Source organism: Oncorhynchus kisutch, unplaced genomic scaffold (genome assembly GCF_002021735.2).
Source record: "Oncorhynchus kisutch isolate 150728-3 unplaced genomic scaffold, Okis_V2 scaffold3444, whole genome shotgun sequence".
Taxonomy (NCBI): Eukaryota; Metazoa; Chordata; class Actinopteri; order Salmoniformes; family Salmonidae; genus Oncorhynchus; species Oncorhynchus kisutch.
This window is the reverse complement of record NW_022265389.1, coordinates 144,409-156,621: the sequence shown is the minus strand read 5'-3', so window position 1 is coordinate 156,621 and position 12,213 is coordinate 144,409. Positions and strand designations below refer to the sequence as shown.

General features: G+C 47.3%; 1 protein-coding gene across 1 annotated transcript in view; it reads right to left on the bottom strand.

Moving 5' to 3' along the window:
- LOC109885467 (transcription initiation factor TFIID subunit 2) overlaps nt 1-12,213 on the bottom strand; it is a 40,929-nt gene that overhangs the window by 3,081 nt on the left and 25,635 nt on the right. The window contains exons 21-25 of the mRNA XM_031820511.1: nt 10,328-10,467; nt 8,037-8,106; nt 6,710-6,819; nt 976-1,208; nt 391-573 (exon numbers count right to left, since the gene is read on the bottom strand). Coding sequence (XP_031676371.1) covers nt 391-573; nt 976-1,208; nt 6,710-6,819; nt 8,037-8,106; nt 10,328-10,467 — 736 coding nt within the window. The remainder of the gene's footprint in view (nt 1-390; nt 574-975; nt 1,209-6,709; nt 6,820-8,036; nt 8,107-10,327; nt 10,468-12,213) is intronic.

Here is a 12,213-nt window from a genome sequence, read left to right as displayed (position 1 = left end):
AGACACACTGAGTCCACAGAGGCACTGCTTCAGTCCTCAGGGAAGCCTGAAATGGTTCACACACACGAACACATGGACACACACACACACTAACACATGGACACACACACTAACACATGGACACACACACACACTAACACATGGACACACACACTAACACATGGACACACACACGGACACACACACACACTAACACATGGACACACACACACACTAACACACGGACACACTAACACACGGACACACTAAGACACGGACACACTAAGACACGGACACACTAAGACATGGACACACTAAGACATGGACACACACACACACATTATTGGGTAAAGCCTGTAGTGAAAGCCCAGAACAGTAAAAGTGCCTCCCCACGGCGCTCGAGATCCTTACTCTGATCTTGAATTTTTTACTGGTGTCCTCTTCCTGCAGGACCTGGCCTGGCTCCGGTGAGGACGAGCCCAGCGGGCCAACGACACTGTCCAACTTCCTCTTCAGACCCTGAGGGGGTGGGGCCACACCACTGGACATAGACACGCTGGACACTGTCTCCATGGTGATCAGGCCCTCATCCAGCTAGAGAGGGGAAGGAGAGAGAGAGAGAGAGAGAGCGAGAGAGAGAGAGACAGAGAGACAGAGAGAGAGAGAGAGAGAGACAGAGAGAGAGAGAGAGAGAGAGACAGAGAGAGAGAGAGAGAGAGAGACAGAGAGAGAGACAGAGAGAGAGACAGAGAGAGACAGAGAGAGACAGAGAGAGACAGAGAGAGACAGAGAGAGAGAGAGAGAGAGAGAGAGAGAGGGAAGAGATGGAGGGGGAGAGAGAGAGAGGGAAATGAGTGTTATAACAAAACTCAGATGAGGTTGACAGAAAATATTTTAGGTGAAGATTTAATAAGACACAATAAGGCCCATGTCCCCACTAAAATATCTGAATTATATTAAAAAGGTTAAATCGTTAGTATTTTTTGTTCTTGTTACACTGCTAGTGAAGCCCATGACAGGGATATGAACGCCCATGGTGATGCCAGTCATCTCTGTGGTGTCTGGTCCCTGTTCAGGCTTGATAGTGGGGTTGAGCACGGCCTTCTTCTCCTTGAGGTTGAGTACCAGGCCCAGCTCGGGCAGGGGCAGGCAGGAGGGACGCGTCAGACCAAACAGAGTGTAGTACAGATTCACCGCGTCACACCGCAACCGCCAGTCATGAGACGTACCTGGGGGAACAGTGACATGACAGGGTCTGAACACATTCAACTTTACAGGTTCAACTTTACAGCTTCAACCAACTTTACAGCTTCAACCAACTTTACAGCTTCAACCAACTTTACAGCTTCATTCCACTTTACAGCTTCAACCAACTGTACAGCTTCAACCAACTGTACAGCTTCAACCAACTTTACAGCTTCAACCAACTGTACAGCTTCAACCAACTTTACAGCTTCAACCAACTTTACAGCTTCAACCAACTTTACAGCTTCAACCAACTGTACAGCTTCAACCAACTTTACAGCTTCAACTTTACAGCTTCAACTTTACAGCTTCAACTTTACAGCTTCAACTTTACAGCTTCAACTTTACAGCTTCAACTTTACAGCTTCAACTTTACAGCTTCAACTTTACAGCTTCAACCAACTGTACAGCTGGACAAAAGTAATGTTCAGAATATTGTAAAGTTTCACAATTGTTTTCTAAGCCAAGCCAGTGATAGTAATACCATTGGTATGAATGGAATCACTGATACCGGGTCAAGTTAAATCCATTGGTATGAATGGAATCACTGATCCCGGGTCAAGTTAAATCCATTGGTATGAATGGAATCACTGATACCGGGTCAAGTTAAATCCATTGGTATGAATGGAATCACTGATACCGGGTCAAGTTAAATCCATTGGTATGAATGGAATCACTGATACCGGGTCAAGTTAAATCCATTGGTATGAATGGAATCACTGATACCGGGTCAAGTTAAATCCATTGGTATGAATGGAATCACTGATACCGGGTCAAGTTAAATCCATTGGTATGAATGGAATCACTGATACCGGGTCAAGTTAAATCCATTGGTATGAATGGAATCACTGATACCGGGTCAAGTTAAATCCATTGGTATGAATGGAATCACTGATACCGTGTCAAGTTAAATCCATTGGTATGAATGGAATCACTGATACCGGGTCAAGTTAAATCCATTGGTATGAATGGAATCACTGATACCGGGTCAAGTTAAATCCATTGGTATGAATGGAATCACTGATACCGGGTCAAGTTAAATCCATTGGTATGAATGGAATCACTGATACCGTGTCAAGTTAAATCCATTGGTATGAATGGAATCACTGATACCGGGTCAAGTTAAATCCATTGGTATGAATGGAATCACTGATACCGGGTCAAGTTAAATCCATTGGTATGAATGGAATCACTGATACCGGGTCAAGTTAAATCCATTGGTATGAATGGAATCACTGATACCGGGTCAAGTTAAATCCATTGGTATGAATGGAATCACTGATACCGGGTCAAGTTAAATCCATTGGTATGAATGGAATCACTGATACCGGGTCAAGTTAAATCCATAAAAACACAGGAAGCGGTTTAGGAATAGGGTCTTTGTTTTAGAAAAGCTTTGGGAAAACTAGAAATGCACATTGTGCATAAAACTACAGTAGTTTATTCAGTTTCCAGTCATAGTTAGTGTTATCATGTACTTTAACATCTGATAAAATAGAGATTAACTGGTTTAAATTTAACATAACAGATCCTTGCAAGACCTCGTCAGTTGTTTTCCGAGCCAGATGATAATAACAGTGGTGTGAATGTAATCACTGACGTTATGGTGCTGGAAATAATAACATAAACGGCAGATTATCAACAGTTTATTACAGCGAGTCATAAACTGGGTTGGCAACGAGAATGACGGTCCACTGCCAACAGTCACAACCAACCGCAGAAGTACATTCAAAACATATGAAATAGTACGCTACAGTACGCTCAAATCACATCTACAAACCCCCCCCCCCCCCCAGCAGTCCAGTAAAAATATCGACCTTGTTTGAAAAAAGGTGCTAATTCTTCCAAACGTTACGCAAGTCTTTCAAATAACAGATTTCTGTAAGGGAGGAGGACCGTTTACAGCTCAAACTGGTTTGATGCAACAACTCATAATAAGTCCATTGTCCAAACTGTCTGTCTGTCTCCCTCTTTCTGTCTGTCTGTCTGTCTCCCTCTTTCTGTCTGTCTCCCTCTTTCTGTGTCTGTCTCCCTCTTTCTGTGTCTGTCTCCCTCTTTCTGTGTCTGTCTCCCTCTTTCTGTCTGTCTGTCTGTCTGTCTCCCTCTTTCTGTCTGTCTGTCTGTCTCCCTCTTTCTGTCTGTCTGTCTGTCTCTTTCTTTCTTTCTGTCTGTCTGTCTGTCTGTCTCCCTCCCTCTTTCTTTCTGTCTGTCTGTCTGTCTGTCTGTCTGTCTCCCTCTTTCTTTCTGTCTGTCTGTCTGTCTGTCTCCCTCTTTCTTTCTTTCTGTCTGTCTGTCTCCCTCTTTCTTTCTGTCTGTCTGTCTGTCTCCCTCTTTCTTTCTGTCTGTCTGTCTGTCTCCCTCTTTCTTTCTGTCTGTCTGTCTGTCTCCCTCTTTCTTTCTGTCTGTCTGTCTGTCTCCCTCTTTCTTTCTGTCTGTCTGTCTGTCTCCCTCTTTCTTTCTGTCTGTCTGTCTGTCTCCCTCTTTCTTTCTGTCTGTCTGTCTGTCGCCCTCTTTCTTTCTGTCTGTCTGTCTGTCTCCCTCTTTCTTTCTGTCTGTCTGTCTGTCTCCCTCTTTCTTTCTGTCTGTCTGTCTGTCTCCCTCTTTCTTTCTGTCTGTCTGTCTGTCTCCCTCTTTCTTTCTGTCTGTCTGTCTGTCTCCCTCTTTCTTTCTGTCTGTCTGTCTGTCTGTCTCCCTCTTTCTTCTGTCTGTCTGTCTGTCGCCCTCTTTCTTTCTGTCTGTCTGTCTGTCTGTCTCCCTCTTTCTTTCTGTCTGTCTGTCTGTCGCCCTCTTTCTTTCTGTCTGTCTGTCTGTCTGTCTGTCTGTCTGTCTGTCTGTCTGTCTGTCTGTCTGTCTGTCTGTCTGTCTGTCTGTCTGTCTGTCTGTCTGTCTGTCTGTCGTCCTCTTTCTGTCTGTCTGTATGTCGCCCTCTTTCTGTCTGTCTGTCTGTCTGTCGCCCTCTTTCTGTCTGTCTGTCTGTCTGTCGCCCTCTTTCTGTCTGTCTGTCTGTTTGTCGCCCTCTTTCTGTCTGTCGCCCTCTTTCTGTCTGTCTGTCTGTCTCCCTCTTTCTTTCTGTCTGTCTGTCTGTCTCCCTCTTTCTTTCTGTCTGTCTGTCTGTCGCCCTCTTTCTTTCTGTCTGTCTGTCTGTCGCCCTCTTTCTTTCTGTCTGTCTGTCTGTCGCCCTCTTTCTTTCTGTCTGTCTGTCTGTCTCCCTCTTTCTTTCTGTCTGTCTGTCTGTCTGTCTGTCGCCCTCTTTCTTTCTGTCTGTCTGTCTGTCTGTCTGTCTGTCGTCCTCTTTCTGTCTGTCTGTCTGTCGCCCTCTTTCTGTCTGTCTGTCGCCCTCTTTCTGTCTGTCTGTCTGTTTGTCGCCCTCTTTCTGTCTGTCGCCCTCTTTCTGTCTGTCTGTCTGTCTGTCGCCCTCTTTCTGTCTGTCTGTCTGTCTGTCGCCCTCTTTCTGTCTGTCTGTCTGTCGCCCTCTTTCTGTCTGTCTGTCTGTCGCCCTCTTTCTGTCTGTCTGTCTGTCGCCCTCTTTCTGTCTGTCTGTCTGTCGCCCTCTTTCTGTCTGTCTGTCTGTCTCCCTCTTTCTGTCTGTCTGTCTGTCTCCCTCTTTCTTTCTGTCTGTCTGTCTGTCTGTCTGTCGCCCTCTTTCTGTCTGTCTGTCTGTCGCCCTCTTTCTGTCTGTCTGTCGCCCTCTTTCTGTCTGTCTGTCGCCCTCTTTCTGTCTGTCTGTCGCCCTCTTTCTGTCTGTCTGTCGCCCTCTTTCTGTCTGTCTGTCTGTCGCCCTCTTTCTGTCTGTCTGTCTGTCGCCCTCTTTCTGTCTGTCTGTCGCCCTCTTTCTGTCTGTCTGTCTGTCGCCCTCTTTCTGTCTGTCTGTCGCCCTCTTTCTGTCTGTCTGTCTGTCGCCCTCTTTCTGTGTCTGTCTGTCTGTCTGTCTAAGACAGCACCCGTCAGCTCTGCGTTTCCAGGCCCCTCCTGACAGACCGTGTTTGAGCAGGTTAGTGTTCTCCGAGGCTCTCTCAGCTGTGTTTGACCTCATTGTAACTGGAGCCCGTGCCAGGAGCCCCCCCGCCCCACCCCACCCCAAACTCCCCAAAACACGGTCTACATCCCAAAACACACCCCATTCCCTATATAGTGCACTACACAGAGGCCTGGTCATAAGTAGCACACTGTATATTTGGAGATTGGATGGCATTTGGGACACAACCCTATTAAGGCCCGTCCCAGCAGGTCCCTGTATCCCTCAAGACATGGACAAACACGATAAAACGTGATCCTTCTCTTCCCTGGAAGAGAAACAGATGTTTTACGACTGTTAAAGAGAAAACGTCTCTCTCTTTGAAAAGACATTTCACAACGTTTTGGCACCTTTTGAAACAAGGTTTATATGAGCCTGCTGGGGGGGGGGATGTCCGTGTAATGTGACGCTGAACATTTGCTTATAGTTTGTTATTGTAGTGTAATAATGGGTCAGACAGACAGTTGAAGTTAGGACCTGGAACATAATGTAATACTGGGACGTCCAGAAGTATTGGGACAGTGACACGTACTCTGGTTTTAGCTCTGTATTCCAGCACTTTGGATTTGAAACGATACAATGACTACGAGACTATGAGGTTAAAGTGCAAACATCGAATTCGACAGTTGTGCAACTCTTACCATCACAAACATTGATAAATGACTGTTGGGGTTAGCTAATTACACACGTGGGCAGTAACTCAGTCTCTGGCTGGATATCACTCCAGGTTGGGGGTTTGACTAGCCAGGCCTGAGTGGATATCACTCCAGGTTGGGGGTTTGACTAGCCAGGCCTGAGTGGATATCACTCCAGGTTGGGGGTTTGACTAGCCAGGCCTGAGTGGATATCACTCCAGGTTGGGGGTTTGACTAGCCAGGCCTGAGTGGATATCACTCCAGGTTGGGGGTTTGACTAGCCAGGCCTGAGTGGATATCACTCCAGGTTGGGGGTTTGACTAGCCAGGCCTGAGTGGATATCACTCCAGGTTGGGGGTTTGACTAGCCAGGCCTGAGTGGCTATCACTCCAGCCCAGGTTGGGGGTTTGACTAGCCATGTCTGAGTGGATATCACTCCAGCCCAGGTTGGGGGTTTGACTAGCCAGGCCTGAGTGGATATCACACCAGCCCCAGGTGGGGGTTTGACTAGCCAGGCCTGAGTGGATATCACACCAGCCCAGGTGGGGGTTTGACTAGCCAGGCCTGAGAGGATATCACACCAGCCCAGGTGGGGGTTTGACTAGCCAGGCCTGAGAGGATATCACACCAGCCCCAGGTGGGGGTTTGACTAGCCAGGCCTGGTAGTCTCTATCAGGTTTGATTAGTTATATCTGATCTTAAATGGCACCCTATTTGCTACATAGTACACTACTTTTAGTCCAGAGCCCTACGTAGAAGATTTATGTGGGCTCCGGTCAAATGTAGTGCACTACATAGTGCATCTTAAATGGCACCCTATTCCCTAAGGTCTCACCTGAGTTCATGAGTTTCCACAGCTGGTCGACCAGAGCCTCGTTGCAGAGTGGAGACTCGGCTGCTTTGGTGAAGGGAGGGTTTTTACCCAGCATGCTTAGGATCTTGTGTCTGAATGAACATAGAGAAAGTGGAGGTTAACATCCTGTTACTTCACAGCCACAGACCATCAGATAATACCTTTCCTGGGACAAACCATCACATAACACCTTTCCTGGGACAAACCATCACATAACACCTTTCCTGGGACAAACCATCAGATAACACCTTTCCTGGGACAAACCATCAGATAATACCTTTCCTGGGACAAACCATCACATAACACCTTTCCTGGGACAAACCATCACAATACACCTTTCCCTGACAAACCATCACATAACACCTTTCCTGGGACAAACCATCAGATAACACCTTTCCTGGGACAAACCATCAGATAACACCTTTCCTGGGACAGACCACATAACACCTTTCCTGGGACAAACCATCACATAACACCTTTCCTGGGACAAACCATCACATTACACCTTTCCCTGACAAACCATCACATAACACCTTTCCCGGGACAAACCATCAGATAACACCTTCCCTGAGACAGACCACAGAACACCTTTCCTGGGACAAACCATCACATAACACCTTTCCCTGACAAACCACCAGATAACACCTTTCCTGGGACAAAACATCAGATAACACCTTTCCTGGGACAGACCATCAGATAACACCTTTCCTGGGACAAACCATCAGATAACACCTTTCCTGGGACAAACCATCACATAACACCTTTCCAGGGACAAACCATCACATAACACCTTTCCAGGGACAAACCATCACATAACACCTTTCCGGGGACAAACCATCACATAACACCTTTCCTGGGACAAACCATCACATAACACCTTTCCTGGGACAAACCATCACACAACACCTTTCCTGGGACAGACCATCAGATAACACCTTTCCCCGACAAACCATCACATAATACCTTTCCCTGACAAACCATCACATAACACCTTTCCTGGGACAGACCATCACATAACACCTTTCCTGGGACATGGCAAATATCCACTAATAAGGGAAACAGGATGTTTCAGGATGAATATATTTAGATTCAAACTGCTGAGCAGGAAGTATCATCAATACATTTCCTCAGACAACGGGTCTAAATGAGTTAAATCAGTTGATAAATTCACTGTAACAGCACTAAACAAACTACCCCGTTGTCTTGCTGCCTTAAGACAAAATGTCCCCATATCCTGAAAGCCAGATAAATACATCATGATGCATCTTTATGTATGAGGCAGCGAACACAACAGACAAACACACAGTACCTGATGTAGTGAGCCGGGTCATTCTGGACCATGTTGAGCAGCCACTGCAGTTCCACGGAGCTCCTGTCAACTAGCAATAGACAGCATGTTAAAAAACCCACACAGAGTCAGTGTGATGTTACTACTATAACAAGAAGGGATACTCTCTAGGTAGGAGTCAGTGTGATGTTACTACTAGAAGGGATACTCTCTAGGTAGGAGTCAGTGTGATGTTACAACTAGTGTGATGTTACAACTATAACAAGTAGAGATACTCTATGTAGGAGTCAGTGTGATGTTACTACTATAACAAGAAGGGATACTCTCTGGGTAGGAGTCAGTGTGATGTTACTACTATAACAAGAAGGGATACTCTCTAGGTAGGAGTCAGTGTGATGTTACTACTAGAAGGGATACTCTCTAGGTAGGAGTCAGTGTGATGTTACAACTAGTGTGATGTTACAACTATAACAAGTAGAGATACTCTATGTAGGAGTCAGTGTGATGTTACTACTATAACAAGAAGGGATACTCTCTGGGTAGGAGTCAGTGTGATGTTACTACTATAACAAGAAGGGATACTCTCTGGGTAGGAGTCAGTGTGACGTTACTACTAGAAGGGATACTCTCTAGGTAGGAGTCAGTGTGATGTTACTACTATAACAAGAAGGGATACTCTCTAGGTAGGAGTCAGTGTGATGTTACTACTATACCAAGAAGGGATACTCTCTAGGTAGGAGTCAGTGTGACGTTACTACTAGAAGGGATACTCTCTAGGTAGGAGTCAGTGTGATGTTACTACTATAACAAGAAGGGATACTCTCTAGGTAGGAGTCAGTGTGATGTTACTACTATACGGTCTGATATACCACGGCTGTCAGCCAATCAGCATTCAGGACTGGAACCAGACAGTTTATAATGAGGTTAATAGCAGGGAGTTTGTGTGTGTGTGTGTGTGTGCGCATGTTGCTTCTACAGGTGAGATGCTGTCTCTCTAGCTAGTAGCTACAGCCCACAGAGTGAAACAGACTGATGACTGAGAAAGGTGCCATTCAGTCTGGATGGATATTTAGGGTCAAGATGTTCAACCCCAGAGATTAAAACAGACTGACTGGTGAGTCTGGATGGATATTTAGGGTCAAGATGTTCAACCCCAGAGATTAAAACAGACTGACTGGTGAGTCTGGATGGATATTTAGGGTCAAGATGTTCAACCCCAGAGAACTAGGCTGTGTGTGAAATGGCACCTCGTCTCCTTGTATTCAGAGAGTATTCAGACCCCAATCCCCTTTTCCACATGTTGTTACGTTACAGTCTTATACTAAAATGGATTACATAGATGTTTATCTACACACAATACCGCATAATGACAAAGCGAAAACAGTCCCGTCCCCCCCCGCGCAAAAGGCACCTAAAGACTCTCAGATCATGAGAAACAAGATTCTCTGGTGTGATGAAACCAAGAATGAACTCTCTGGTCTGAATGCCAAGCGTCACGTCTGGAGGAAACCTGTCACCATCCCTACGGTGACGGTGGCAGTATCATGCTGTGTGGATGTATTTCAGTGGCAGGGACTGGGAGACTAGTCAGAATCAAGGGAAAGATGAACGGAGCAAAGTACAGAGAGATCCTTGATGAAAACCTGCTCCAGAGCGCTCAGGACCTCAGACTGGGGCGAAGGTTTACCTTCCAACAGGACAAGGACCCTAAGCACACAACCAAGACTACGCAGGAGTAGCTTCTGGACAAGTCTCTGAATGTCCTTGAGTGGCCAAGCCAGAGCCCGGACTTGAACCTGATCGAACATCTCTAGAGACCTGAAAATAGCTGTGCAGCGACACTCCCCATCCAACCTGACAGAGCTTGAGAGGATCTGCAGAGAAGAATGGGAGAAACTCCCCAAATACAGGTGTGGCGAGCTTGTAGCGTCATACCCAAGAAGACTCGAGGCTGTAATCGCTGTCAAAGGTGCTTCAACAAAGTACTGAGGAAAATATCTGAAAACTTATGCAAATGTGATAGTTATTTCTTTTTATTTACAATTTTCAAAAATGTCAAAAATAAACTGTTTTTGGTTCGTCATTATGGGTTATTGTATGTAGATTGATGAGAAAACAAAACAATTGAATACACTTCAGAATAAGTCAAGGGGTCTGAATACTTTCTGAATGCTCTGTAGTCAAGTGCACTACTTCTGGTTACAGCCCTATGGGACTAATTCAAACCCTACGTTGATCTGGCTAAATGTAGTGCACTACATAGGGAATAGGGTGTGTCCTACTAACTTCACTAGGACTAGTTCGGTGCATACCTCTTGTGTAGTCCACCACAGCTTCCAGCGCTGCGACACGAACATCCACAAAGTGTCCATATTCTGCATAGGATTTAAACAGAGAGGGATCACTGGGAATATGACCATTCTTCTGGAGCATCCGGATAGCTCTGAGACAACTGGAGAGAGAGAGGGGGATATAGAGAGAGAGAGAGGGTGGGGATGGAGAGAGAGGGTGGGGATGGAGAGAGATGGTGGGGATGGAGAGAGAGAGGGTGGGGGTGGAGAGAGAGAGGGTGGGGATGGAGGAGAGAGGGATGGAGGAGAGAGGGATGGAGGAGAGAGAGAGAGTGATGGAGGAGAGAGAGAGAGAGAGTGATGGAGGAGAGAGAGAGAGAGAGTGATGGAGGAGAGAGAGAGAGAGTGATGGAGGAGAGAGAGAGAGAGAGTGATGGAGGAGAGAGAGAGAGAGAGTGATGGAGGAGAGAGAGAGAGAGAGAGATGGAGGAGAGAGAGAGAGAGAGAGATGGAGGAGAGAGAGAGAGAGAGAGATGGAGGAGAGAGAGAGAGAGAGAGAGTGATGGAGGAGAGAGAGAGAGAGAGAGAGTGATGGAGGAGAGAGAGAGAGAGAGAGAGTGATGGAGGAGAGAGAGAGAGAGAGAGAGTGATGGAGGAGAGAGAGAGAGAGAGAGAGAGTGATGGAGGAGAGAGAGAGAGAGAGAGAGAGTGATGGAGGAGAGAGAGAGAGAGAGAGAGAGTGATGGAGGAGAGAGAGAGAGAGAGAGAGTGATGGAGGAGAGAGAGAGAGAGAGAGAGAGTGATGGAGGAGAGAGAGAGAGAGAGAGAGAGTGATGGAGGAGAGAGAGAGAGAGAGAGAGAGTGATGGAGGAGAGAGAGAGAGAGAGAGAGAGTGATGGAGGAGAGAGAGAGAGAGAGAGTGATGGAGGAGAGAGAGAGAGAGAGTGATGGAGGAGAGAGAGAGAGAGAGTGATGGAGGAGAGAGAGAGAGAGAGTGATGGAGGAGAGAGAGAGAGAGAGTGATGGAGGAGAGAGAGAGAGTGATGGAGGAGAGAGAGAGAGAGAGTGATGGAGGAGAGAGAGAGAGAGTGATGGAGGAGAGAGAGAGAGAGAGAGAGTGATGAAGGAGAGAGAGAGAGGGATGAGGAGAGAGAGAGAGAGTGATGGAGGAGAGAGAGAGAGGGATGAGGAGAGAGAGAGAGAGGGATGAGGAGAGAGAGAGAGAGGGATGAGGAGAGAGAGAGAGAGAGAGAGGGTGGGGATGGAGAGAGAGGGTGGGGATGGAGAGAGAGGGTGGGATGGAGAGAGAGGGTGGGGATGGAGAGAGAGGGTGGGGATGGAGAGAGAGGGTGGGGATGGAGAGAGAGGGTGGGGATGGAGAGAGAGGGTGGGGATGGAGAGAGAGGGTGGGGATGGAGAGAGAGGGTGGGGATGGAGAGAGAGGGTGGGGATGGAGAGAGAGGGTGGGGATGGAGAGAGAGGGTGGGGATGAGAGAGAGGGTGGGGATGGAGAGAGAGAGAGAGAGATGGAGGAAAGAGAGAGGGATGGAGGAGAGAGAGAGAGAGAGTGATGGAGGAGAGATTGGGATGGAGGAGAGAGAGAGAGGGATGAGGAGGAGAGAGAGAGAGGGATGAGGAGAGAGAGAGAGGGTGGGGATGGAGAGAGAGGGTGGGGATGGAGAGAGAGGGTGGGGATGGAGAGAGAGGGTGGGGATGGAGAGAGAGGGTGGGGATGGAGAGAGAGGGTGGGATGGAGAGAGAGGGTGGGGATGGAGAGAGAGAGTGGGGATGGAGAGAGAGAGTGGGGATGGAGGAAAGAGAGAGAGGGATGGAGGAGAGAGAGAGAGAGGAGAGAGAGAGGGAGAGAGAGAGAGGGATGGAGGAGAGAGAGAGAGGGATGGAGGAGA